At 37.9% G+C, this 27,164-nt stretch overlaps 2 protein-coding genes across 13 annotated transcripts in view; one reads left to right on the top strand and one right to left on the bottom strand.

Annotated features, from left to right (window-relative positions):
* Positions 1-4,990: 4,990 nt before the first annotated feature.
* Positions 4,991-25,405, bottom strand: LOC120311667 (transmembrane protein 68-like). 6 transcript variants are annotated; one of them, XM_039351427.1, is made up of 8 exons: positions 25,278-25,405; positions 24,083-24,290; positions 22,833-23,163; positions 14,276-14,440; positions 13,339-13,532; positions 11,204-11,267; positions 8,855-8,994; positions 4,991-5,808 (listed from the first exon to the last, which is right to left on the bottom strand). In XM_039351427.1, the coding sequence occupies exons 3-8, from the start codon at positions 23,158-23,160 to the stop codon at positions 5,701-5,703; spliced, it is 999 nt and encodes a 332-aa protein (XP_039207361.1). In that variant the 5' UTR covers positions 23,161-23,163; positions 24,083-24,290; positions 25,278-25,405; the 3' UTR covers positions 4,991-5,700. The 6 variants fall into 6 exon arrangements, with proteins under 6 accessions (XP_039207361.1, XP_039207360.1, XP_039207359.1 ...); XM_039351426.1 differs by having other exon boundaries at positions 25,192-25,311; XM_039351425.1 differs by lacking the exon at positions 25,278-25,405 and adding an exon at positions 24,977-25,103.
* The window catches only part of LOC120311665 (transmembrane protein 68-like), a 104,217-nt gene continuing 101,961 nt past the window's right edge, over positions 24,909-27,164 (top strand). For 4 of the 7 annotated variants that reach the window (XM_039351418.1, XM_039351417.1, XM_039351416.1 and 1 more), the window contains exon 1: positions 25,397-25,491. The gene's annotated coding sequence lies outside the window, so the exon portion shown is untranslated. Of the gene's footprint in view, positions 25,042-25,396; positions 25,492-27,164 lie in introns of those variants that run through there. The other 3 variants (XM_039351408.1, XM_039351407.1, XM_039351415.1) reach the window with 3 other exon arrangements.

Below are 27,164 nucleotides of genomic sequence, written 5' to 3' on the forward strand. Positions count from 1 at the left end.
ACCAAAGTAAAGCCTGCAAAGCTTTGAATACGATCGCGAGGCAACTGGACCTTCTTGTTTTTTCTTTGAAGACGTTTCGCTTCTCATCCAAGAAGCTTCTTCAGATTTGAATATGATCATTTCTTCGCTCCGACACCCGGATTCCTCTTGCAGTGGCAGAGGAAGAATACCCTTTGGGCTCTCACCTTTACAATGAATTCCCTTGGGGGGCTTTCAAAAAGCAGAACTGCCTCTCTTCAGGTTATACCGGCAGGATTTTCTTCCAACAGGGGAGAAGGGAGCCACAGAGAAGACCTTCAGGGCAGATGGGCAGGGAAAAGTCCAAAACTCCTCAGGAATCAAGAAAAAAAGGTTTTGGCCACAAAGGGTGCAATGAGGCCGATCAGCCGAAAGGGACCCCAATGCCAGTGCTGTCCTCACTGCCGGAATTCACTAACCCGGGTCAGCCCAGCTAGGAAGAGCGGCCCATCCATCTCCCTCATCCTCTTTCATAGGCAGGAAACGCTTCACCGTCCTAAAGACCTGAGTTTTCCTTTTGCTTTTCTTTCCCAGGCCTCCTATCCTATCCCGCCTCGGAGGGCTTCACTTCTCAGGTTACGAGCTGCAGCATCAATGTAAGCAGATATGTAGAAAGATCCACTGCCTTTCTACAAATTACATGAACGAATAACCCCGATAATATCACTTTCCCCACCAGCGCCAGACAGCATACCAATTTTCCCCATTCCAGTTGGATCCTCCTCCAAAGTTGTTGGTTGCCACCCCGTTGGTGCACAGATGAAATGGAAGCGTGATGAACTGTGTTGCCAGAACCGGCCAATCTGTGTACCCTGTGGTTTAATGAATTAAGTATTTTGCCTGATCTATAATTACCCTGTGCACAAGACTGAATCAGGAAGCAGACAACCTATTTTAGCTAACAAGAGTTGTGCAATCGCAGTCTCACTCAGCCGATGTGTTACTGTAATTTCATAAACAAATCATGTTGCCACTCTAATTTCAGTCTTGTTGGGTTATCGTTTAAGGAGGTATGTACTCTAAACAGGTCTATCTAATGACTTGGGTGAGCAAAATAAGCAGGGGGGTATTTTCTACTTCCTGCCTGTTTCCCCACTGACTTTGCTTGTTGGAAGCTTGCAGGAAAAAAAGAAGCATCCATAAAAAATACTGTCTTACAAAGTCCAAATTCAGTTTTCATTGAAATGCTGAATGATCTTTTTTCACACAACTATGTTTTATTTATTTTAGCTTTGTTTATTCATTTATTAGCCAAAATGTCTGCTTAAGACCAATTTGAAGACTACTTGCACAATCCGCCACATCAAGACTCTGCGGGAAAAAAAAGATCTCACGAAGTTGGAAGGTCTGACTGAACTTTTTTTAGTCCCACAATTCTCCATTTGAGAATTACCTTACTAATGCTAAAAAAAAAAATCACTTATGGAGGCTCTCCAGGCTCTAGCATTTTATACTAGTGAAAACATACAATTTCCATTTTATTGTTCCTGGCTACTAATTATATATCTTCTTTCTTTCATTTGATTGTTTTATATGGTCTTCAGTGCCTATGGTATTCAAGACAAAAACAAAGAGCAATAGAATACACAAAGTAACTAATATGATATGTAGGGATATTTTCTAGCTATTACTTCAGCTTTATTCCGTAGATATTTTTATGTCACATGACATAAAAATAAAAAAAACAATATGGAATAACTGCAAGTAAAATATATTTAAATATTCTTAAAAATGAACTACATTTCAGTCTGTTACTATCATTTAAGTGATTTAAAAGCATTATTCAATATGTTGTTGTTGTTAATTGCGAAGTCGTGTCCGACCCATCGCGACCCCATGGACAATGTTCCTCCAGGTCTTCCTGTCCTCTACCATCTTCTGGAGTCCATTTAAGTTCACACCTACTGCTTCAGTGACTCCATCCAGCCATCTCATTCTCTATCGTCCCCTTCTTCTATTGCCCTCAATCTTTCCCAGCATTAGGTCCTTCTGCAGTGAATCCTTCCTTCTCATTAGGTGGCCAAAGTATTTATTATTATATATATATATATATATATATATATATATATATATATATATATATATATTACCTTGAATGAACACCCTGTCAGCCCAGATATGGGAGAAAGAAATCTTCTTTCTTTTCTTTTCTTTTGCCTGTATCAGCTCAATCTAGAGCCATCCACAAGCAGCAGTCACTAACTGCGACATCATTTTACATTTTTAGGTTTTTAGGTTTTGCTAACAAAGAATAAAGAGAGAATGGTATAGCTAGGAACCCGAAATAGCTATACCATTCTCTCTTTATTCTTTGTTAGCAAAACCTAAAAACCTATATATATATATATATATATATAGATATATATAATATATATATATATATATATATATATATATATATATATATATATATATCCAGCAGTAACCATAACCCTGATCTCAAGATATTTATAAGTCAGTTTCCTGTATCACTGATAGAAGTACGTTACAAATACTTTTTAATAATCTAAAAATTGAATAATCAGTCTGAAAGAAAATAATTAAACAGCAAATGGAATTGAAGATGTTAAAATAAAAGCAATACATTTTGCAACAGCAATAAAGCTCAAAAAAAATATAAAAACTTAAAAATTTAAATGGACAGAAAAGGTCCTAAATACGGGCATTAGTCCCTTCTTTACCTGTTGGATGACTTCTCTATCTGTTTAATACTTTTCACAAATCATTACAGTAGTGACTATTTCCCAAATCCAACCTTTCAATGATAATTATCAAATGATCATCATAACAACTTGTTTTGTACAATTTCCTTTTAAGATCTTAAGGCAGTTGAAAAGTAAGGTTTAACAGGCTTATGTTTTTGTATATGTATTATTGGCAAGTGGGGAATTAGTGTCTTGCCATATGTGTATTATTAAGTTAAATGTGATCATATAACATCAGATTTACATTTATAAAGTACAATAGAAAGAATAAGAAAGAAAATATTTATTATCATTTACTATGAATAAATAGTACAAGTAGTACAAGTAACAATCAAAATACTTTTTTTCGGGAAGTAGAATTACAGCAAATATAAGATTTATGGGAGTTCTATTTTTATTACTATTGGATATATTTCAATGCTCAGAGATCCCCACTCCACTCCAAAAAATCCTGACAGAGAAATAGGCTTATAGTATAGCACTCTAATTTCATATGGCATCTTCTTAAAACAATTTTATGCATGCTGAAATCTGAAAAAAAGACGTAATAAAGCTAATTTTCTACTTAAATTTTTAAAGGAAGAAAGTTCTGCCTTGTGGATTATAATGGTTAATACAGAATGGTTTTCATTTAAGAGCTCTGGAGAACTATCCTCCCCCCAAAAGTAAAAATATTGCTCAGAACATTATCAAATATACTTTTCTCCCACAAAGTTTTAAGTTATTTTGTATTAATAAAAACAACAAAGTAAATGTCCCACGCATATCATAAATAAGCTATTGATAGGTAGGTTTAGACAGTTATAAATATGCAAATAAACGTACATGGAATGTTTAAAACAAAATCTAAGCTTAAAAATGGATTCAACACTATGAGGAACCTTAAAAAATGCTCAGAATTGAACATTATACATGAAAAAGGAGTCTCTACAGATTTTTCTCCACTAGTTGCCGACTATCCATGAAGGGCACTGTAAATAAAGTTGTTGTCAATAATCATTCAATCATACATTTGAGCATATAGCAAACCACAACGACATTAAAATGACATGTACACTATAGTGCAAATGATGCAGTAAAGAACTTCTGTCATGCTGTTTGACTATTAATTCAACTATTTGACTAGAGGCATCTTTAAAATACATGAATGGATCTATTCATTAATATTCATTAATATTCAGCCCACTCTATATATAGTAACCAAAGGGGAAAATACTGAAACATGTTCTTAGGAGACATGCTTTCCAATAAAAGGATTATCACTTCAAATCTCTATGCAAATGTTCTCTGTTTGATGGGATTGTAACCGGCTATGTAAGCCTCGGTTTGAATGATTATTGATCCCAGAGTCACTATAGTAAGGAAGGCACATCTTGATGGCTTCGCACTGCCTTGGCACAGAAGTATACCTATAATCCATGAATTTTAATTTCCAAGAGACACAAGATATAATAAATTAGCAGTTTACCCAAAAACGTAATACTTGCTGGGAAATAGCAAAATGATTAATTTCTACTGCAGAAGTTCTTCTTTATGCAATGCTAATTCATATTATTTACAAAGTCTTAAATTAACTTTCTCTTTTTAAATGCTAGCATAAGCAGTGCTTATAATTTATAAGCAGTGCTAATAATTTATAACTAAATTCTAAGTATAGTTCTAAGTATTAATGAATATAGATACTGGATCTTTCTTGCTCATATGAGTAGCTTCTGCATACATAAATTTGATTACTTTAAAATTTTGGTAAAGAAACATTTAATTAAAATCTTTTGTATATACTATAATTTAGCTATTTTTCTACATTTAACATTTTTTGCATTTTCTATGAAACACTTATGAACACACATTAAAGTAGGAGAGGAAAAAGTAAATTAAGTGAAATAAAAAGAAAATAAAAGTAATCTTGCCTGTGGGAAGATTACACTAGATATCAGGAGACGACCTGTAAAAGAAAGAATGTCTATATAGGTAGTTCTCGAGTTACAACAGTTCATTTAGTGTTCAAAGTTACAACGGCACTAAAAAAAGTGACTTATGACCATTTTTCATACTTATGACCATTGCAACATCCCCGTGGTCATCTGATTAAAATTCAGATGCTTGGCAATCGACTCATAATTATGAGGACTGCAGGGTCCCAGGGTCATGTGATCATCTTTTGCAACCTTCTGACAAACAAAGTCAATGGGGAAGGCAGATTCACTTAACAACCGTGTTACTAACTTAACAATTGCAGTGATTCACTTAACAATTGTGGTAAGAGAGATAGTTAAATGGGGCAAAATTCACTTAACTGTCTCACTTAGCGATAGAAATTTTGGACTCAATTGTGGGTGTAAGTTGAGGATTATCTGTATAAGAATGTCAATTGTTGCAATTTTTTTCTTAAACAGAACAAGGTGTAATAGAATTAGATTTCCTATTGTGTCCAAGAAAGATACCGTTAAATATTATTTTATGCTTTAAAATTATTCAAAATTATACCCAACTAAAAGTTCCTTTTAATTACATGATCCAATATATTTTTCATAAAAATGAATTAGCGCAAGCCTGATTTAACAGAGGAATCAAAGAGAACTACTACTATATTGGAGAATACATGGAATAAAAAAATCCAAGTTTTATAAAAAAATACCAAATTTAGTCCCAATCCATTTAAAGCTTACACTTAATTTAAGAAGTACTAGAAATATGCTATATATTTGATGCATTTTCAAAAAGCCTAAAAATCATGTTTACATCTTATTCCAAATTAGGATTGTGGTTTTTAAACTATAGTTTTATTTCTGTGAAAACAAAGTATTTATACTGAAAGATTTACTTTCCTGAGCAATACATGTAACAATGATCTTCAAAGTCTGGTTTTCTGTAAAATTATACATTTGCACAGCAAATAAAAAACTATTGTAACAATTCTTAAATAATATTTCACATTAAAATATCATTCAAAAATTTTCATAGTGATTTGCCAAAGTTATTCATTGTCTTGTTTCTCTGTTGAAACTCGTTCCATCAAGGCTCTCCACACATTTCCTGGTATTTTCTGATGTTTGTCTATTAAACATTGTAGTGCATCCTTTGTCTATGAGGGGAATGAATGATGAGAAATATAAATTATTCATTATTATTGTATAATTCAATGGTAAATTACATTTAAAAATCAAAAGAAAAATGAATCCTTTTCAAAATACAATATAACATTAACCAGACATACAGTAATTTAACCCTGAAATTACAGAACCCACACAAATACAAAATATATAGATTTCTCATTGTGGAAATTAGTTTTCATTAGACAATCTATAGTTTAAACACTACAAAATCAAATGATAAACATAGGAGTAGGTTTCAGCCATGCTGATACTGGGCTACTCTGATTTTGTGTTTGTTAAAAGGGAATTCAGTCTTCTGCTGAACGGCAAGGCATTCTGAAACTCCAAGCTCCATTGAGCAATGCAAAATCCTTTATTTATATAATACAGTGAGAGAGAAAAGTATTTGATCTCTTGATTTTGTACATTTGCTCACTGACAAAGAAATGACCACTCTATAATTTTAATGGTAGGTTTATTTTAACAGCAACAAAAAAATCCAGAAAAACACATTTCAAAAAAATCTATAAATTGATCTGCACTTTAATGAGTGAAATAAGTATTTGATTCCCTATCAATCAGCAAAATTTCTGGCTCCCAGGTGTTTTTTCTACAGGTAACAAGCTAAGATTAGGAGCACTCTCTTAAAGGATGCCCGACCACCTGTTCACAGAAGCAATCAGTCAATCAGATTTCAAATTCTTCACCATAGCCAAGACCAAAGAGCTGTCCAAGGATGTCAGAGATAAGATTGTAGACTTACTCAAGGCTGGAATAGGCTACAAGTCTATCACCAAGCATCTTGAGGATAAGATGACAACAGTTGGTGCAATTATTCGCAAATGGAAGAAACACAAAATAACTGTTAATCTCCCTCGGTCTGGGGCTCCATGCAAAATCTCACCTCGTGGAGTTTCAATGATCATGAGAACGGTGAAGAATCAGCACACAACTACACGAGAGAATCTTGTCAATGTTCTCAAGGCAGCTGGGACCATAGTCAACAAGAAAACAATTGGTAATATACTATGCCGCAAAGGATTGAAATGCTGCAATGCCTTCATGGTCCCCCGGCTCAAGAAAGCACATGTACAGACTTGTCTGAAGTTTGCCAATGAATATCTGAATGATTCAGAAGAGAATTGGGTGAAAGTGTTGTGGTCAGGTGAGACCAAAACCGAGCTCTTTGGCATCAACTTAATTCACTGTGTTTGGAGGAGGAATGCTGCCTATGACCCCAAGAACACCATCACCACTGTCAAACATGGAGGTGGAAACATTATGCTTTGGGGGTGGTTTTCTGCTAAGGGGACAGGACAACTTCACAGCATCTAAGGGACAATGGACAGGGCCATGCACTGTCAAATCTTGGTTGAGAACATCCTTCCCTCAGCCAGGGCATTGAAAATGGGTCATGGATGGGTATTCCAGCATTACAATGACCCAAAACACACGGCCAAGGAAACAAAGGAGTGGCTCAAGAAGAAGCACATTAAGGTCTTGGAGTGGCCTAGCCAATCTCCAAACCTTAATCCCACAGAAAAACTATGGAGGGAGGTGAAGATTCGAGCTGCCAAACGTCAGCCTCAAAACCTTAATGACTTGGAGAGGATCTGCAAAGAGGAATGGGGCAAAATCCCTCCTGAGATGTGTGCAAACCTGATGGCCAACTACAAGAAATGTCTGACCTCTGTGATTGCCAACAAGGGGTTTGCCACCAAGTACTAAGTCATGTTTTGAGAAGGGGTTAAATATTTCACTCATTAAAATGCAAATCAATTTATAACTTTTTTGAAATGTATTTTTCTGGATTTTTTTGTTATTATTCTGTCTCTGTTAAAGTAAACCTACCATTAAAATTATAGACTGATAAAATTATAGACTTTGTCAGTGGGCAAACATACAAAATCAGCAGAGGATCAAATACTTTTCTCTCTCACTGTATAATGTCATAAACTATTCTTAGAGTATTAATTCTGTTATTAAACCATATACGATTGATAAAAATCCCAATTTATTCATCTATAAAAAGTAACCAGTTAATTTTAGGAGACTTCATAGTTTCATACTCTTTCCCACATCTTCACTGAAAAAAGTGTTCATGAACAAAGGCAAACTCTAATCTGGGAAGAAGAATAAATCATTATTTTTCATAAAGGTGAATTAGTGCAAGTAGGATGGGACTTATCACTTCTGGTCTATTTAAAATTTTGTTGAGGCTCCAAGATTAATCTGACTGATAGAGCTTAGAAACAGAATTGTTTTTGTAAATGGTTCCAACCTCAGTGAATTGTCTCTCTAAGGATGTGCAGCTCTCCCTTTCACTTTATTTCTCTAAACAAGTGTGGAAATCCATCTCTAATGGCTGTTGACTGCTGAGTTTTACTATCACATTGTTGATAGCTGATTTTTTATTCTTTGGCTCTAGAAAAGTTTTTTAGGCTATGCAAAATTATATCATAATGTACTTTTGCTTCTATATGATTGAACTGTAAAATATATTTTTATTTCTATAATTTTAATGAACTCATGAATTAATATGCTACCTTTTAAAACAAAAAAGAATTCCAAATAGTTCAGAATCAATTGATAAAAAAATTAAAAGCAGTTCCTAAAAATTTAAACTACAGACACTTGACCATTATGCATTTAAGAACAATTAGAAGTAAAAAAATAAAAGAAGTAGAGAATACTGCTACTACATAAAAAATAAAACTCAAGAATTCCTTGTATTTTGGGAACTTTGCCTAGAAAATAAATCAATAGATATTGACAAAATTCCCTAATCTTTCATTCAGCTTAATTTTCAAACAATCCTGTGTTTTTGTACTATTTATTTGAATAAAAATTTATGTTTCGATCCACAGTTTGAATCACAAAAATATTCTCTAAACATCCATATAGTTAGTATAAGCTGACAGTATTTTGGCAATCCATCCAGGAGTCTTTATTTTAACCTTGTGAGGTTATTTTACAAGGTTATTTTAACGTGGTAACCTTGATCAGGATATTAATACTCTAAAAGGAAGATCTTACTTTTTCGGTCAGTTCTTCTGCTGTTATGTTTGGATCATATGGAATAGGATCTCCCAAATATGTCTGCAGTTTAACTGGAAAGTTTCCATACAGAAGAACTAGTGGCAAACGAAGATACTCATATATCGATCTTAATAATTCTGGTTAATTAAAAAAAAAGGGATTAGTAGTGTAGCAGGTACAATTATGTATTTTACCCATTTATTCATTTAAAAAATCCAAGTAGTAGTGATTCAGTCACAAAACCTGTATAAAGTTGCTTCCTGTCACAAATCTGAATAGCAGTTTAGTGCATGCTTCCAGCATCATCTTGAACTCTGCATTAGGAACTTAAAGCTGCTGTAAGGACCCATCCCACTTTGCAACTTAAGAAGACAGAACTCTTAGAATATTTCTTCCAACAGGCATCTTTATTAAGAGAAAAAGGTTGCAGGCGTTCTAGACAGGACCTGGGGCCCAAGCCCTCCCATTCAAGGTTTCAAGGGGTCCTCAGCAGCCCCACCCCACCCCACCATCCCTCCAGCGACAATCCCAGGCATTACATTTCCATCCCCTTTTTCCTCACAGCCAGCAGAAGGGAGACTTCAGAGAGGAGTAGATGAAAGCTGATGGGCCCTATTGTTATGATTAGTCCGTTTGGTGATATCCACATTCAGTCCCTTTGAAGTTGTAAGGAAGGAAGTGAGAGCCATAAAACCCCTTTGCTCATCCTCTTTCCCTTTCGTAGTATGACAGAATCCAGAGAGGGCAGAAATGGGGTTTTCCATAGTTGATAACCAGAGATGAAATATAATTGGATTCTGACAGCTGCATTGCAGCTTGCTAAAATATTAAAGGACAGAGAAAGATACCAGGCTAAAAAACTAGGATGTAGTGAAAGAAGAGGAGACAGAAGAGAGGTAATTGCAAGGAGAAGCAGTGCTTGCAATTAGTCGCTATATTGGTTTGTAATGGTCTGGAACAAGTTTGAAGTCTGGAAGTGGTCTTCATGGAAAATGACATTTCTAATTTCACCTAAAAGGATTGAGGTTCTCATAAATCTATACAATGTTGCTTCCTAACACAAATCAGAACAAGGTGAGGATGTTATGCCAGAGTCCTATGGAAGTCATTACCATAAAATTTGGTGATATCCACTAACCCAAATGATTCTAAAAGCAGATGTATAAAGTGATGAAAGGCAGTTCTATGAATAGTGGGAGCAATAGCATTTAGACTTATATTCCACTCCATAGTGGAATATAATGTCAACATTTACCCCCAACTGTCTGGATCCTCAATTTACCGACCTTGAAAAGATGGAAGGCTGAATCAACCTTCAGCTAATCAGGATCTAACTCCTGGCTGTAGGCAGAGTTAGCTGGAAACACTGCATTCTAACCACTGCACCACCATGGCTCCTAAGAGTTAAGGGCTATTGGTCTTGAAGATTCAATGTTACCTCTGTGTTGGGAACATTGTGTTTTTAAATGCCAGTTATAAGAGATTCATGGTCAAAGAGGAATATGCTTCCACCTCCTATCTGTGAATACTGTAGAAGTATCTGGATGGCTACTAAATGGCTGCTTCTTGCTTGATCAAGAAGAACTGTTCTTACGAGTTAATTTGTCAACAATAACAGTTTTGATTTATATCCGCTTTATATTAACGAGACTGGACATAATGTTGCTGCCTCATATTTTCTCCATAACAATCCTGTGATATGAGTTCGACTAAGAGAAAGTGACTGAGCCACAATCACCAATGGGTTTTATGCCTAAGAGAATACTAAAACTCAGAGTGTCCCAGTTTCTAGTCAAGCACCTTAAACACTACACTAAACTAGCTGAGTTTTCAATTTTTTCATCTTTTTATTTTATCAAACTGTAATCTCTCAAAGGAGAAATATCAAACCTCAAAAGCAAATGATAGAAAATTATCTATTGTCATGAAGAATAGCCAACAAATTCTACATGTCCAGACTGTACTGTAATGCAGTGATTAAAGAGATGAACATGGATCCATCTAGGGTACTTAATTTTGAATCCGTCCTTCATGCAGTCTCAGGACAACTTTACATTGAGACAGATTCATACTGTTGATCTGGTATTAAAAATAGGAAATCCAGATATGTTGCTTTCAGCTGCCACAAAAAGACAATATATAAATGAAATAACAATAGTTTCTTCTTGTACAAGAAATCAAGCAGCTTATTTATATATTAGAACATGATATTAAAAACCAGAGCATTTTATTTAAAATCATATCCAGCATTATAGGTATAACAGAGCCAAAATGAGCTCTAATTAGGACAAACAAAATATAATCACAAATAACTTAATACAATACAATCCAAACAAAGTTGCATACTTATTTGTCCTCCAACTATTCGAATATTTTCCCGAATATTTCGTGTGAACGTGGGAATGATGGGCTGAAAGAATAGAGTAATGGAGATACATATTAACAAATTATTTCCCATAATCAACTGATTTTATACTAAATCACAAAGTTATATACAAGTATAGGAAACTATTTCTTAGTCACATTTCCAAGAAACTAAAGTATCTTTTTCTTTTTTTGCAAGCACTCAGTGGGTGAATTTTGTAACTTACAGGGAATTTGAGTCTTAGTCATCCATTCTCAATCCAACCTTCTCACTACAAAGTTAGATAAGTCTCCCATTATTGCAACTTCAATCTATAGGAATTATAGGTCCGCACTCTGAGAATATTTGAGCTAGAATGTTAAGTATATTAAATTTTTGCACTGCTCTTTTATGTATGAAGTTCTCCACATTTCAGAAAAGCAACCTCGTCCTGCAAGTAGTTAATGAAATAGAAATTTATCTAGGATATTCTCAAATGTCCATTTTCATCAAAGAAGTTATGGAAAAATCTGAGATGTTGGTAATAATCATTTTGTCTGCATTAAGAATGGGAGAGGCATTTTGCAAAGTCTGTTGGCGCAAGCAAAGCATTCATGCTTGAAAACATTCATTCAGCTGCTGTGTCTGGAAGCTCAGAGAACTCCTTGAAGAACTTCTTAAGTTGTCTATAAATGTATGCAAGGCAATACTTTCAGTGGAAATATCCTCAAAGCAAAGCAGCTGTGCAATACATCTGGGAAGGTTCCTGAAAACCCACAGAAGCATCTGAGGACTGTATCTGCTTCAATGCTTTAAAAAACAGGTTTTTGCTGCCAACTGACTTTTTAATTTGTCCCTGTCAAGACTCTGCAGTCCTAACAATGATGCATTTCTCCCTAAAAAAGTATCATACCAACCAAAGGAAACATAAAATAAGCCCCAGATAGAGTATATTAGAATTTGATTCATAAAATTTTGGAGTACCAGTATTTGAATTGTTCAATGTCAGCTATTAATTAGCATTAATATGGTATTAAGTAAAACTTATCACAGTACATAATGCCATAGTATTTATATAAATATTATGGAAAAATTGTATTGAAAATCTGAAGAGATACATTGTCATCTTGCCCTTTTTAATGCATAAGCGGTTATGACTCTTTTTAATGTGTATACAGTTATAAAAGTGTTGTATCAGCTGCTTTTATATGGAAAGAAAAGCCAAACAAAGGAGCAGACTAGAAAACATTTCCCTAACTTTTTTTTTCTGAACAGTTGGAGAAATCTGGAGAAGGGCATGCACTACTATTAATTGATTTTTTAAAAATAATATACTAAATGATTAAAATGTAAATTAAATTTACATTAAGGAAGCATACCAAATTGATACAGAAACACACATGTTCAAGGAACACATTTCATTAGTTTCTAGAAATTTGTGAAAATTGTTTTTAAAAAGGATCAGAGTAAGTATAATGTGATACCTCAGATTCTGTAAAGCACAGAAAGCAAAGAAACACCATAGATACAGTCTGAGACTTGTGTGTATGTCTCTCCTCCCTCACTTCAACAGTTCTGATACAGTAATGTATAAAGTAAAAAATACATTTTTTTAAACTACACGCTTTTCAACGGTAACATTTCCCTTTCCTGCTTCTTTAACTAAAATGAAGAGAAGCTATATTTCTTAGAATTCAGCAGTTTGTATATGTATTTGGAACAAAATTTAAAATAAACTAAATCAATAAATATGCAATTGTTTAAAAAATACGTTTCAATTGTGCATACAAAACATACTTTAGAAGTAAATAAAGTTACACATAATACTTTTTAGGAAGTTAACAAAATTATATCTATAAAAGGTGCTGAAAATAAGTACTGTGAGGTAGAGTGAATACTGACTGGCCCAAGAATCTGAGGATGGGTTGAGTTTTCTTAGTATCAGTCCAACCCCCTAAGATCACTATAGGACACTGGACTGTTTCTAATTTGGCTGAATCACCTCTCTCCATCACATTGTTTCCTATTGCTTAAAGTTTACCAGGAAGGGTTTATTGTCAGAAATATCATATTTCTAAGCATGGTATACATAATCAGCTGTAATCTTATATTCCAGTTACTCCCACAGAATACTTACCACTTTTGCGTCAATGGCCACTTGAGCAAATCCTTTACGATTTCTCCACATAATAGTATAATTTTCATCACTGAACAGTGCTTCCCGTACTCCCCCTGGTGAAATTACTACCAGTTCTCCATTCTCTAATACTTTTCTACATTCTTCTTGAGATCCATGCAGAGCATGGAACACATTAATTAATAACTGTATACCTGAAATTCATAAGAATCTGTTATAGGACTAATAAAATTACGATCTCTCCACAGATACTATATTTTATCAGAAAAATACAGAATAAACAATGAACTACAAAGCAGGTATAAATTATGAGAAAGACAAAAAGGATTACATTTTCACCAATCCATATGTAATGAAATATCTTCAAATCAACACTCAGTGATAAGAATTATAGATTTATAATTTTTTTATAATGAAAATTTATCCTGATAAGAAATCTATCAATTAACAGCCAATAAATATCTTTACATAGTTTATGCAGTGTGTGTATATATATATATATATATATATATATATATATATATATATATATATATATATATGCTGTAAAGTTTACATCATATTGATTATTTAAAAAGCACTTTCCCTCAACTATCAATAGCCAGAAACAATTTAACTATAATGTAGTTGCAAAAGGCTTCATGATAAGAAATTTGAAATCCAAAACTGATACAATAGTATATCTAAGTTTCTTTTAGAGTGCAGTTACATAAGACTTCGGGACAGGAAATTAAATCTTAACAAGCTAGAATAATTGAATAATTAGAAGTTGAATCAATTGTTATTTAAAATAAAAAAAATAAAAATAAAAAAAATAACTTAGTTTACTGCTATCTTGCAATATATATCACAACCCTAACTATGAAGTAAAGCTTATCCACACAGTACATTACTTCAGATGTATAAATAATTTATCTTAATTATTCAGAACAATTACCTGGAATTAAAAACACAAAATGATCAGCAACTAGATGGAGGATTCTTCTTTTCCTGATAAGAACAGTGGCTAACAAGTACAAAAAGTCTATGGGAGTTGCTCCGTGATAAAAAATAATCATTGCTGGTCCATCTGGTAGTTTTTCAAGACCATGTACCTCATAACCTGTTACGGACAGAAACAATCAAGATTAGCATTTGATACCAGGTTTGTGTAAAAAAATATTATTGACATATTAAAATTATGAAACTGCTGAATACAGGTACCAACTATAAGTACATTACAATGCATGGCAGTTATTCGTTACATTATAACCCATAATTGCATAAATGGAGCTGTGCACACAAGCGCAGGCACCCTTGGCTTGCACGGAACCATCCCCTCTGGGGCCCCCACTGGTCCGCAAAGCCAGAAAGGTTGGAGACCCCTGATCTGATGTACTTGCAACATTTCATGCCCACCTATTTTCCTTGATAGCTGGAGTCTGTCAATGTTGTTGCAAGAATGTCATTATTTTTTTGGTCTTCCTATCCAAAGGCTTTTAGTTCTGCTTCAATCCATTCCACTATTCTAACTGTGTATCAAATGACTAGAATTGCCCAGATGTTGATTGCCTTGATGGTATTTAATCCACTGAGTTTAGACTTTTAAAATCTTCTTCACTTATTAATTAATTAATTAACTCTTCACTTTCTTGATGCATTCAATCCTAACCTTTTTCTTGATTTTAGCATACTTGATGTTGTCTGCTTGAAGAATACCCAGGTATTTGAGTGATCAACTTCATTTAAACTCTTGATGTTATTTCCATATGGTATATCTTGATTCCTTCAGTTTTCACTATTTTTTCCATTTGATGGTGGCACATTTCTGCAGTCCAAACTTCATTGCAATATTTTGGCTGTATATATGGACAGTGTTGAGCAGAGATTCTATTTCAGATGGTGATTTTTCCATATAGCTTCAGATCATCCATAAATGATATGAGGTAAAGTAAATGTAAAGGAGGTAGGTTCTAGCAATGTTTTTGATGTTTGATAGCCATGGCCTGAGTTATTCAGTATTGTTGACAGAGAAATCAGTGAAATGATAAACAGTAGTGGTGATAGTGAGTCTCTTTGAAATATTCCTCTATCGATATTAACTTCTCCCAATCTCTCACCATTGACCTGCAACTATGTCTCCTATTGTGCCAGCGATTTTTTCACAAAGCTTCTATTGTTTCTACTGACTCCTGTTATTTCTAGGCACTTGATTATCCAGTCATGTGGCAGGGAGTCGAATGCCTCTCTGTAATCAGTCCATGCTACATTCAAGTTGGTCTTCCTTCTCTTGCAGTTTTTTTTTTAATTGAAAATTTTTAAGTTTTACAGAACAATTCCCTTCCCCGAACCCTCCCAACCCTCCCCCAACCTTCCCAGAGCTGAATACAGGCTTAATTAAATTTTTTAAAAAAGATCCTAAAACACATATAAACCATAAGCAAATCTAAATACATTAATTAAACAAATTATAAAATAGTTAATAATATATATATATATATATATGAAAAGAAAAAAATACGAGAAGGAAAGAAAAAAGAAACAGAAAAAGAAGAAATCAGATAAAAATAAAAGGAAAATTAAAAAAAAGAAAAAAAATGTCTATAAAATATCTTAAATTTTAAATATAAATTATTCAAAAACTAAATATTTTTTATATCCAACTTATATTGTATGAAATCTATCCATTTTTTCCATACCAAAAAATACTTCTCTTGCGATTGATCTTTCAAGAAAGCCGAAATCTTTGCCATTTCCGCCAAATAAGAAACTTTAAGAAACCACTCTTGCAAGGTAGGCAAAGATTCCTTCTTCCAACATTGCCCTACTAACAACCTAGCCGCTGTAATTAAATTTAACATCAATATAGTCTCTTTACTATCACAATGAGAAACGATACCTAACAAAAACAATTGTGGGGTAAATTTTACCCTTCTTCTAAAAATTCTTTGAATATTCCACCATATCTTAATCCCAAAAACTTTTATATTTTTACATGACCACCAGATATGATAATAAGTAGCATCCAAACATCCACATCTCCAACATTTAGGCTGCAAGTCAGGATACATACGAGACATTTTTTGTGGATCAAGGTGCCATCTATAAAACATTTTGTAAAAATTTTCCCTTAAATTTTGGGCTTGTGTAAATTTAACATTCCTCACCCAAATAATTTCCCAAGTATCTAATAGAACCGGTTCATCAAAATTTTGTGCCCATTTAACCATACATTCTTTAACTAATTCTGCTTCTGAATCCAGTTCTACTAACACCCCATAAATTCTCTTAATATGAGTTCGTCTTTGATCTTTTATTTGTTTTAACAAATTCTCATCTTCTCTAAGCAAACCCACATTACGATCTATCTTCCACCTCTCCACTATTTGTCTATAATGAAACCATGAATAAATAATATTTTCTTGTGTTAAATCTTCCAGAGATTTTAATTGCCAGTTTTTACCATCCCATCTAAGTAATTGTGCATAAGAAACGCTATCCATCTTGACTCCTCTCCTTATCCCTTCTATCGCATGCCACGGTATGGCCCATAGTGGAATTTTAAAATCACTTCTATAATATTTCTTCCAAACCCGAAGTAAAGAAATCCTTATAATATGAGATTTAAAAACCCTATCAACCTTTTTATTAAAAATTAAATAGGCATGCCATCCAAAAAGTAAATCCCAACCCTCCAAGAGGAGTATTTCTACATTTGTTAAATTAACCCAATCACTAATTAATGTTAAAACCACAGCATCATAATACAATTTCAAATTCGGTACCTTGAGTCCACCTCTCTCACGAATATTTTGTATAATTTTAAGTTTTACTCTTGGTTTTTTCCCTGCCCAAATAAATTTATTGATACCTTTCTGCCATTCATTTAAATTAACCTCATTCTTTAAAATGGGTATCATTTGAAATAAAAAAAGAAACTTTGGCAGAACAGTTTTTCAAAATCATCTTGTCAATTAGGAGTTAATCTTTTGTTTCTCTGCTGTTTGGGCAGAGTATAATCTGATACCAGATTCTCCCTTCTGCTCAGATGGAAAGTTTGTTTTCAAGATGCTACCGGACTGCATCATCTATCACAGGGCTTGTCAACCGGTGGCACGCATACCACTTGTAGTACGTGACCACCTGGCTGGTGGTACGCAACATCGCCTTCCTCCCCTCCCACGGCATTACCTTCCTCCCCCCGTTCCGCTCCTTCCCACCTCACTTGTTTGTGGAAAATATGCTGCTTGGCGGCAGCCTGCATGAACTTTACCAAATGTGCCCTGCAGGAGGCGCATGAAGAGCACAGGCGCAGAGCAAGGCCCCGCCCTCCCCAGGGACTCAGTGTGCAGGAACTGGTTTGACTTCTTGTGCATTCAGATCAGCTAAGGGGAGGCTGCCGCAGTGCCGAACTCCTGCGCCCGTCAGCTGGCGACCCCCAAACTTGCGCTTGTCAGCTGGGAGGTATGGTGCTGGCCGCTGGTCTCCTTTGCCACCCCGCACATCATCCTCAACCCCTCCCCCAACCCATTCATATCAAGCCTGCTGGGGCTTGACAGGGAGAGAGGGAGGAAGAGGAAGGGACTCCGACTCCTCTCCTAAGGTTCAAAGTATGATCAGCTTCCCAAGGGCGCCACAATCCCAAGTCATGTGTTTCTGCTGCCGGGAATGGGGCAGGCGGAAGAAAGCTTGGCTAGGCTAGGCAAAGAAAAGCCACCGAGTCGCGAGCTCAGATCGCAGGCAGGCCGGGGAAAGGGGTGAAGGAGAAGAAGGGGATTGGGAGAGAGGAAACGGCAAGCTTGTCCTCGCCTCTCCCAAGAACTTCCTGCGCCACCTCACAGGAACACCTGGCTTCAGATTTACGCTGCAAAAGTTTTTCTCGCGCAGAGGAGAGAGGAAAAACAATTGCGGAACACTCGGGTATCCCTTGCAAGGCACCATATACCTTGGTACTTATTTCCTAATGCCTTCCCCCCATGTTTTCTGCTCCACCTCGAATTCTCCTCCCTTCCATTCTCCTTACACATCCATCTATGGTCTTAATACAACCCTAAGTCTGTCTCACTTTCAACACCCCCTAAAATTCTTCATTTAGGCAGGCTTCCAGAATTTGGCTGGCAGGATGCAGGTAACCCCTCCCCCCTGTCCTGCCGTCTCCTACAGCACCGCGCCATTCCACGTCCTGCACCTCCGTGTCTCAAGCCTCCGTGGCACAGAACTTCTGGCGTTATGCTTGGGCGAAGACTTTTTCTTTTACAGATGGGGCGGGTGGGCCTGACATTCGCTAGCAGGCAGGACCCCGCCCACTGAGCTGCCACATCTCCATCGCCCTCCACACAGCCGGCTCCATCGCCAGACCTCTCAGCTGACAAGCGTAGGAGTTTCGCCACCAGCCCAGCTCACCCATCAGCCCAGTTACCTGCTCCTGTGATGCGGCTGCTGCCCCAGTGCTGCTGCCGTTGATCTCCCGTTGGGAACCGCTGTCGCGATGCGCCTGCCAAAGATGACATCATTAAGCTGCATCTAGCTGTGATGACGTGATCAAGGCGCGCCGGGCAGCAAGGAAGGACCTCAGAGGATGCCTTGCCAGGCCGGGAAGCAGGGAAGGACCCCATAGAACACCTCGCTGGGCCAACACACAGCTGGGTGCTGCCGGCAGGGTCCATGTGGTTCGGGCGAGTCAGCAGGGCCGCGAGGAGATGGTGGGCCGCAGCGGGCAACGGGCATCGTTTAAGCGGTAGTTGGGGGCTCTGGGGAATAGGGCCAGGATGGACACACAGGTGGGTAAGGCTGGTGCATGGGGATTGGATAGAAGCTGGGGCGGTAGGGTGGGGCCAGGTATGGGTGGGGCGGCGTTCGGGTGGGGCACGTGTATGATATATTAGACGCTGGGAGCAAGTCACTTCCAGAGCTAACTTTATTTCCAGCATCACAATAAAGTTGTTGGTAGTCACACGTTCCTGTTTTCTGGCTTGCTTGCTGCGAAGCTCAAAGAGGACAGGTTGACAGCACTGCACAAGTCTGAGCGAGAGATGGCTAGAGCTGCAGGGCTGTCAGGGCTAGGTGGAAGCACCAGGATCAGTGCCAGGCTCCAGCTGGAGCTTGGCGCTGATTCTGGCACTTCTGCTGAACCCGAAGAAGCGCCAATCAGCTGGAATGTTGCAGCGTCTCCAGGGTCTTGAGATTTACATTCAGATGCTTAGCAACTGATTCATATTTATGACGGTCACAGTGTCCCAGAGTCATGTGAAGTGACCAAAACTGCTGCAACCACCCAGCAGACAGGGGGAATAAAAACCAAACACCCCCCACCCCACCCCCACTGCCAGTCTTCAACATAAATGCTCATAACAATGAAAACCTCAGACATAAGGAAGAGCGCTGCTAGTTGGGCAGGCAGGTGTCTTGCTCAGCTGTGGCTTGGGGGGCACTTTTTTCAGTGCCATTGTAACTTCAAACAGTCACTAAGCAAACTGTTGTAAGTCGAGGACTACCTGTACTTCATCACTTTTTTCCTTTTTTTTTTTGGGTCATCAAGTTTTTGACACTTTGCTAGGCGACTGGTGGTACTCGGATGTTGCCATATCCTAAAAGTGGTACAATGGGTGAAAAGATTGAAAAGCCCTGTCCTAAACAACTGATTGAATAGGTACTAGTTCAAACTACAGTCTCTTATCCAATTCCCACAAGAACACTTAGCCTTGGCATAGGATTCACAGAAGAGGCAGTATGATAAAAACGTCTGGCAATATAAGGGTTACTGTTATGATGAGGCACCAAATGTAAAGTGCAATGACAAGTTACCTCCTCCACTGTGAAACAAACCCATCATTGGAAAATGATCAAATTGAGCTGCGTAATGAAAAATGTGAGCTTTACCATGCTAACTGCTTGAGAAAAGAGCAAGTTCTCCTGAATAAGGATAATCAAGTTTTCAAGGATTTGAAGGATTAGCCAGGACGAAGAATTAGAGAGGGAGGATTAAACCAGGGGTCCCCAACACCTGGGTTGTGATCCACTATCAGGCCATGGCCTATTTGCAACCGGGGAGCGCAAGCAGCAGACTGGTGCAGACATGCAGCTCAAGTTGTGTGAGCGGTGGGCTGATGCATGGGCACATATGCAAACAGCTCAACTTGCACAAGTTGAGCTGCACGTGCATGCCAATCAACTTGCATGCATGCGTGCTCACCCGCCACTCATGTGGCCTGGTTGTCCCCTCTGCCAGGCTGCTAAGTCAAAAAGCTTGGGGATTGCTTGATTAGATGGTACTTATAATCAAGAAGTACGGCTCAACCGAGAACTATCTCCATTACAAAAAGAAAAACTAAACTGATCCAGATCTTATAAACTACATTTATCAATGTCTCTGGAACCATCACATTATTTGAATATGGGCATGCTTCAGGTACCAACTTCTAGACAGTGTTGGCTATCAGGATCCAGAAAGAAAACCTTTTCTCTTTTGGCATCCATCCTTCATTCCCCGAGATTAGACATGGCTTTGTGCTCAAACCTGGGGCCTTGGTCATTTTATGAATGATAGGTTACATCATGTTTGGCTACTATATGTTTTTATTTTTGTTTTATTTTACATATTATGTATTATTTCTTTCATTGTAAACCACAAAGAATTGTGTAAAAGTGAGATGGGGGCCATATAAATTTATTTAAATAAATAAATATATGTCAATGACATGAGGGGATGCCAAATAATAAGACATAGACCAGTGATGGCGAACCTTTTAGAGACCGAGTGCCCAAAACTGCCCCCCCCCCGCCCTGCCGTCATACCGCCCTGCCTAAGGGCCACCCACCAACTCCACGGCCCACTGCAGATCACCCAGGCAGCCCTGCAGCTCCATGGCTACCACACCCTCTGCCCGCTCCCTACATCATCTGTGTGTGACGGGGCGTGAAGACGGAGTCTTGTGTCTGCTGCCCAGCTGCCATGAGCTTGGCTGCGCTGTTCCATGTGGGCCATGCCTGGGAGCAACTCTCCTCCAAGGGGACTGTTGGTGAGGAGGAGGCCGCTGGGGGAGGCGGGGCTGGGGCGACGATGTGCTTACCCACAGAGAGGGCTCCAAGTGCTGCCTCTGGCACACATGCCATAGGTTCACCACCACTGACATAGACCATATTTATTTCAAAAGGGTCCCAGAATACATTGGAAAAAGAGGTGGTAAAATGTTGAAATTGGAAATGTCTACAGGTACTCTTGACTTAGTCATGATGATATCTTACTCCCGGTGATAGATAATCTCACCTAGGAGCATCAGGTAGATACTAAATAGGAGTGAAGAAAGCACTGATTCCTCAAAGCAGGGGCCACAAGTTAGATCTTTTGCTCCCAATTAATCTTTTGTTCCCAATATCAACTGAAAACAGCTTTGCAGGAAGGAAGTGAACTAGGACAACACAATGTTCCCCAGTCCTAAGCCCCAGAGTCATTCCAGAATGCAATGGTTGATGGTATTGAAAGCTGTAGAGAGGTCAAGTAGAGCAAGGACTTGCTACCCTCTTACTCTAACCACTACCTCCATATAGCTCCTGTCAGAGATCCCAAAACATGACCAAATGCTATTTCTATCCTTTATCCAGGCCTGAAGTCCAACTAAAGAGATCCAAATAATCTGTTTCAATCTGGATCCTCTGGAACTTCAGCACAACTACCTTCTCAACAACCTTCTACAAAAAGAGAAGGTTGGAGACAGGATGAAAATTGTCCATCAGGGTAATATTGAATAACTACTTCTTAAGAAGAGAGTGCATCACAATCTCCTTAACAGACTGGGGCATCACCCTCTCATTCATAGATGCATTAACTACTGCTAGTATCCACCAGCATATCACCCCCTGGGAAACTTTTACCAATCATGTGAGACACAAATCTAACCCACCGATGGGGGAGCTCACATTCCTTAGGATCCTGTCCACTTCCCCATGACAGGGTCAAATTCCCATGGCACGAATTCACATAGACATTGTCTTCATTTCTGCACAAAGAAGATTTCAGGAGTTCCAGTGACCAAAAACATGGAAAGTCCTGCCAGCAGCCTATCATCCTCCACACCAAAAGGTCCAGCTGTCACCCTTGGGGCAGACCAGGAAAACTCATGTTTTCTGCAACTTCCATCACCATCACACAGCCAGCACCAACTTAATAGAGGCAACCACATCACAAAATCACACCTGAGTTCCTGAAACACACCATACATAAAAACTGCCATTTTGTCCCCAAATTAGGGAAACATTTCCACATGTGGAGTTTCTTTATATTTCTGTATGCCCCTTTTTTACAATGTTAATGCATTATCAACTTAGGAAAGGCAAACATTATAAACTGAAATAAAGAACCTCTGACATACTAAAAGCATTATTTTTAAAAAAAAATTACAGGGAATTGTAAATAAGCATTATTAAATTACCCAGTGACTTTATGAATATTTGCCCTTCAGACTGAGGATAATTTAGTTCACAACTATCATGCACAAAAAGAATGGTAGGATACTTACCATTCCATATTCTTGCATGAGCATACCATATAGTTGCCAACATTTGTCTTGCACCATCCCAGAAATCATTCGAGTGACCTTCTTTTATGTCTGTCCTTCTTTTGTAAATATGAACAATGATAGCAGAAATATAAAGGAGGAGGAGAAAAACTAGTGGAAGCAGAAATCCTATGAGTAGTGGCATAAATAGCCATATGAGATAGATGAGGTAATTCAAATATTCTCCCAGGCATTCCACTCCAGTCCATTCTTCTAATACATAAAGCGTGCATGTTAAATAGGATATGAATATCTGTTCTGTACCACAGGATTCATTTTGATGTATCATGTTCTGTTTAAAAAGGAAATAAAACATAAAACATTTTAAAAGTCCAGACCATCATATATTTGTCTTTGAATTGTTAATTTGACTTTTAACTATTACATTGTATCATTAGAGAAAATACAAGAATGCAAATCTACACACGTCACCTAAGAAATGAGTCCAATTAAACTTAATAAAGCTTAATTCCAAATAAATGATAATAGAATTGCAGTCTTATATAGTAAATGAACATGTACTATGGTCATGGCCAAGTGTACCATATGATCTAAGAACAACAAATTTGAGATCCTGACATACTTGCTTAGCTTGAAAATCTTGATTCTAACTTCATGTATTACTAAACAGCAATACAAGTTTTGTAATATTATGCAAAGCTTTCGTGTGATCCCTTATTTAATGCTGTACTCTAGTATCACTCTTCCATTATACTATATCAAAAAGAAGTAACTTCAAGTAATGAAACCTCTAACATCCAAGAATATATAAAAAAAATCAACTCAACATCCCTACAAGATACCCTTTTTTTAAAATATGCATGTTTAGACACAATAGTCCAATTCATGCAAGGCAGAGTTATTGAACACTCAAAAGGGGGGTGAATTGGTGGTATGTTCTTGAAATGACCTCCTATCTCTTCTTGCAATTTTCTCAATCTATAAGAGTTTGAAAAGGTTGCCTCTTTACAGCAAAACCAGAGAATCCTGTGGCACCTTAAAAAGATTTTCAAATTATTACCACATAAATTTTTTGGGCTACAAATCTATTAGAAGCAACATCCATCAAGAAGCTGATTATGTAGACATAATAAATTTATCCACGACTGGCAAGTTTTGAACAGGGGAAGCATTGACACCTGTCAGAAATGATATGACACATGCATTAAATAATCTAGGTTTAGGTAGCCACTGGGAATTAAGATACACACTATTCTTTGATGATTTTCCTCCACCTGGGATTACTGGCTTATCATGCTTATTGGGAAGAATTAACGTTGCAACTTATCCGGAGGGTAACAGATTGGGAAAGCTGTCTGTTGGATATGCTTAATTTCAAGAAAGATTATCAGATGTAGCTTCTCATCCGCTCTTCAAAAACCTCTGGCTGGTACCGATTCTTCTCCAGGGCCACCTATCCTGTAAATGAGTAGATTAACATTTTAATATGAGAAAGAGAAGGAGATTCTGTTCTTTTTCGTTTCATCCTACCAAAACCCTACCCAAATAAGGCCTGCAAAGCTTTGAATACGATCGTTTCTTCACTTCGACACCCGCAGTATTCCTCTCGCAGTGGCAGAGGAAGAATACCTCCGGACTCTCGCTTTTACAATGAATTCCTTTGGGTGCCTTCAAGAAGCAGAACCGTCTCCCTTCAGGTTATACCGGCAGGATTTTCTTCCGACTGGGAGGAGCCATGGAGAAGAACTTCAGGACAGACTGACAAGGAAGTGTCCTGCGTTCCGCGGGAATCAAGAAAAGGTTTTTTGCTACAAAGGATGCAACGAGGCCGGTCAACCGAAAGGGACCCCAATGCCAGTGCTGTCCACCTCACGGCCGGAATTAACTAACCCGGGTCAGCCCAGCCAGGAAGAGCGGCCCGTCCGCCCTCTTTCTAACGCAGGAAACGCTTCGCCGTCCGAAAGATCCCAGCTTTTATTCTGCATTTCCTTTCCACGCCCAGAAAGGGCGGTATTGGGAGCGGGAGCATCTACCCTAACAGGCAGCTAGCAACCCGAGAAGCGGAGCCCTCCGAGACGCATGCCCGGGGCAACTGCTGAGGCTCCTTTGAAGCAAAGAAAGGGGAGCCCATTCCAGCCTCCTACCATGTGGCGCTTCAGGAGGACCGGCGCGCACGCGCCTCGGAGTTGCGAGATGCAGCACTGCCGCCGTAAGTAGACGCGTAAAGAGATCCACCGTCTTTAATACAGAAGGGGGCGGGGGAGGCGGTCGGAGTGAAACCAGCCTTAAGTGGGAGCTAATTAAGTGAACGAATAACCCCGATATCTCGCCTTTCCCCCACAAGCCCCAGACAGCATACCACTTTTCCCCATTCCAGTTGTATCCTTCTAAAAAGTTGTTGGCGCCACCCTGTTGGTCCACAGAGGAAATGGAAACGTGACAAACCGTGTTGCCGGAAATCGCCAATACTCGAATTCAGTGTTTTGCCTGGTCTACAATCAGGCTATGTGTTCACAAGACCCTGAATCAGAAAGCAAGCGTCCTCTTTCAGCGAGTACAGTTGTGCGATCGGAACCAGTGAATTATAATTCCATACGAATCGTCTCGTCACTCTAATTTCTGTCTCTATCAAGCTCGAGGTCCCTGTACGCTGCTGAAAGTAAGGCAAGACTTTGGCGCATGCTCGTTTTGTTCTGTGGCACTTCCTGTTTTTCATTTGCTCGACGCTTTCGTGCGTCGGGGCGTGAGTACATATAGACCTCAGAGAATTTTGGATGCCTGCTGTAAACGATTTTGTATATCATTACTCTATTACTCAGTCTGTAACAGTTCCAAGGGGAGACATATTACCCTTTTGCAGCAAAAATGCAAAATGTTTATGACCTTTAAGTAATAATTGGAGAGAGTCTGTTTTATCTGTTTTTATATTTCAAGTTTACTTTCTACTGCACAATCTTTTTTATGCATGTATTTCAGATTAAAATGTCTTCTGTTGTTGTTTCTGGACAAGGATACAAAGACCTTTACTTGAATTAGCAAAACTATTATAATTCAGAAGAAGCAGATGAGCTTAAAATCTTTTGACTCCTCTACATTTTAAATTGCTATGGCAAAAAGATGTCTGTATAACTTTGACTAGAAGACCATCACCCCCCCCCCCTTTTCTGGTTCGATTTCAGAGAGGCACTGCTGAGCGTGTGTGACTGCTTAATGGAGGTCTATAGCAAAATATAGTAAGTTTAGAAGTATAAGCTGTTCTTAATGGTCACTTGAGATGCTTCAGGAATGTCTCCCTCATCCTCATTTCTTTAACCAACCATGGATTGCAGAAACAGAAGGGAAGATATTGGTATAATCTGTATCAAAAGACCTGCTTGCCCCTGCTTTATCACATAGATTTTCTGTACATATCCAAACATCTACTAGTAGACCTGTGATGTGTTCTGAATGGCCATGCAACTTTGATGCAGGTGTGTTGAAACTGCAAGGGGAGTTAGGCAAAGAGACACCAACCCATGCTCAGAGTTTTGACCTACAGCCAAACAAAGAGAGTAATATGGAGAAAATAAAATTCCAGGTAAAATTTTCTTCAAACTGTACTTTTGGGGGAAAGGATGAGAAAACCCATTTCCCCTTTTTCCTGATTTCTTGCCTTCCATTGTTTCTTTTCCAAGGAACTGGAAGTAAGCATTTCCAGAGTGGAATGTAAAATAATGTCTCCGCCTTCATAAAATAGGGATATTTCTTTAATTGAAACATTAAAATAGTCCTTGAATTTAGCTTTCCACATAGTGGCTGCTATCACCATATACTTCTACCAACAATGAACAAGCTCTAAAAGCCTTTGCCTCACTTTGCCTCTTAACTGAAATTCTGACAGTCTTCATTTGACTTAAACAAAATATCTCACAAAAATATGTCTTCAATTTTGGGAAAAGATAGAGGTTTTATGTTGACAAGTCTGGACAGTGGCAGATGGAATTGAATGGTGAGATCCAATGTTGTGACTGCCTCTTGGATGGTTCATGAGGTGCAAACATATTTCCTTCTTGTGCTATCAGACTTTTCTTAATCACTTTTAAAAAGTTTTGCTCTGAATTGATAGTAGTGCTATATTCAAGGAAATTTGTGTAACACCGTCTGTATCCCCAAATACCTCTCATTACAAATTTTCCCATCAAAGCCTGGGTTCATGTTATTTAGGCTTTCCTTCTAGGTGAAGCTTTGTGATGATATTCCATGAATCATTTTTTGGTTCTGAGTCATAATGAAAACCCCTTGTTTATTGGCTGTCATGATGCTATAAAGAAATTTTTCACCTTCATTGTCATG

This window comes from Crotalus tigris, unplaced genomic scaffold, assembly GCF_016545835.1.
Source record: "Crotalus tigris isolate CLP2741 ecotype Arizona unplaced genomic scaffold, ASM1654583v1 scf7180000018371.15429387391:27106975, whole genome shotgun sequence".
NCBI lineage: Eukaryota > Metazoa > Chordata > Lepidosauria > Squamata > Viperidae > Crotalus > Crotalus tigris.

Coding starts and splice junctions, on each gene's coding strand:
- LOC120311667 (XM_039351427.1), bottom strand. CDS start 23,160: ATGATACATCAAAATGAATCCTGTGGTACAGAACAGATATTCATATCC. Junction 11,268..13,338: donor TGGCCATTGACGCAAAAGTG/GTAAGTATTCTG, acceptor CTATTCTTTCAG/CCCATCATTCCCACGTTCAC. Junction 8,995..11,203: donor AATAGTTGGAGGACAAATAA/GTATGCAACTTT, acceptor TTAATTAACCAG/AATTATTAAGATCGATATAT.